At 40.1% G+C, this 1098-nt stretch overlaps 1 protein-coding gene across 2 annotated transcripts; it reads right to left on the bottom strand.

Moving 5' to 3' along the window:
- Positions 1-30: 30 nt before the first annotated feature.
- On the bottom strand, positions 31-240 carry LOC101568660 (keratin-associated protein 20-2-like). 2 transcript variants are annotated; one of them, XM_023706570.1, is made up of 2 exons: positions 174-240; positions 31-134 (listed from the first exon to the last, which is right to left on the bottom strand). In XM_023706570.1, exons 1-2 carry the CDS (start codon positions 238-240, stop codon positions 31-33), a joined length of 171 nt encoding a protein of 56 aa, XP_023562338.1. The 2 variants fall into 2 exon arrangements, with proteins under 2 accessions (XP_023562338.1, XP_004646370.1); XM_004646313.1 differs by having other exon boundaries at positions 31-240.
- Between the last annotated feature and the right edge of the window lie 858 nt (positions 241-1098).

Raw genomic sequence — 1098 nt, 5'->3', positions numbered from 1 at the left:
TCTGATAAGTAAAGCTACTGTGGAAGCTTTTCAGTAGAAACCACAGTTCCAGTATCTTCTACAGCACAAGGGGCGGCAACAGCCATAGCCATAGCCACCATAGCCACCATAGCCACCATAGCCATAGCCACAGCCTAGGCCACCATAGCCATAGCCGCCATAGCCTCCATAGCCATAGCCACAGCCTAGGCCACCATAGCCATAGCCTAAGCCACCATAGCAGTTGCCGTAGTAGCACATGGTGTCAGGAGTGGACAGTTCTGTTGAAGATCAGGAAGTTAGTATTTGAGTTCTGTTGTCTGTGTCTGCCATGGCCTTTTATACCTGCGTGGTGGAGGGTGGGGAAAACCACAGGAAGTAAAGCTTCATATTATCTCACTAATGTGCTTCACTAAGGCCACGAATATTTTTATTGGACAACAGTGCCATCATAACTGAAATAACTTTACTCCTATGTCAGAATTCCATGATCAAGCTATGGGTCTTGAAAATGAATCTCTTGTTCTATATTTGAGTTCCAGCTCCCTCTGTATTTACTTAGGTATGCACCTGTAACCTCTTTATATGATATACTGCACACCATAAAATAAGCACCTCGTGTTTACTTCTGTGTTGTTTTATTTCCATTCCTCCATAAAACTTTTTTCCCCGTTATTTTTGGTGTGTTTTGTTTTCATAAAATAAGACTTATTTGTAGCAATGTATCTCTTGAGTATTGCTGATAAAGGATGAAAAAGTTACTGGCTATGCCAATTGGTAAAACCATGATAATATACTGTCATATTTATGCACTTTGGCATTGACTTGCAGACAATCTAGTAAATGTCATTTTAACCCTCCAGTAAATATGTTGGAACTATTGGACAGAGACTCTATATTCTATAAACCTCTCTTTGTCATCTTACATGAAGGGATTGCAGATATATGTGCAAAACACACCTTCATTTAGTTAGCTGCTTTATCTTCACCTCATGTGGACTTTTTAAAACCAGAGATACTTCGTTTGCTCTAATGGATCGCTTCAGTTTCAGCAGTGACATGTCTCTTAAAAAGCATGTGAATTGTATTCTATAGCATTCCAAGGATCGAGAAACCATG

Source organism: Octodon degus, unplaced genomic scaffold, assembly GCF_000260255.1.
Source record: "Octodon degus isolate 3935 unplaced genomic scaffold, OctDeg1.0 scaffold00264, whole genome shotgun sequence".
In the NCBI taxonomy this organism is placed as follows: Eukaryota; Metazoa; Chordata; class Mammalia; order Rodentia; family Octodontidae; genus Octodon; species Octodon degus.
The sequence above is the reverse complement of the archived record's forward strand: the minus strand, read 5'-3'. Positions and strand labels throughout refer to the sequence as shown.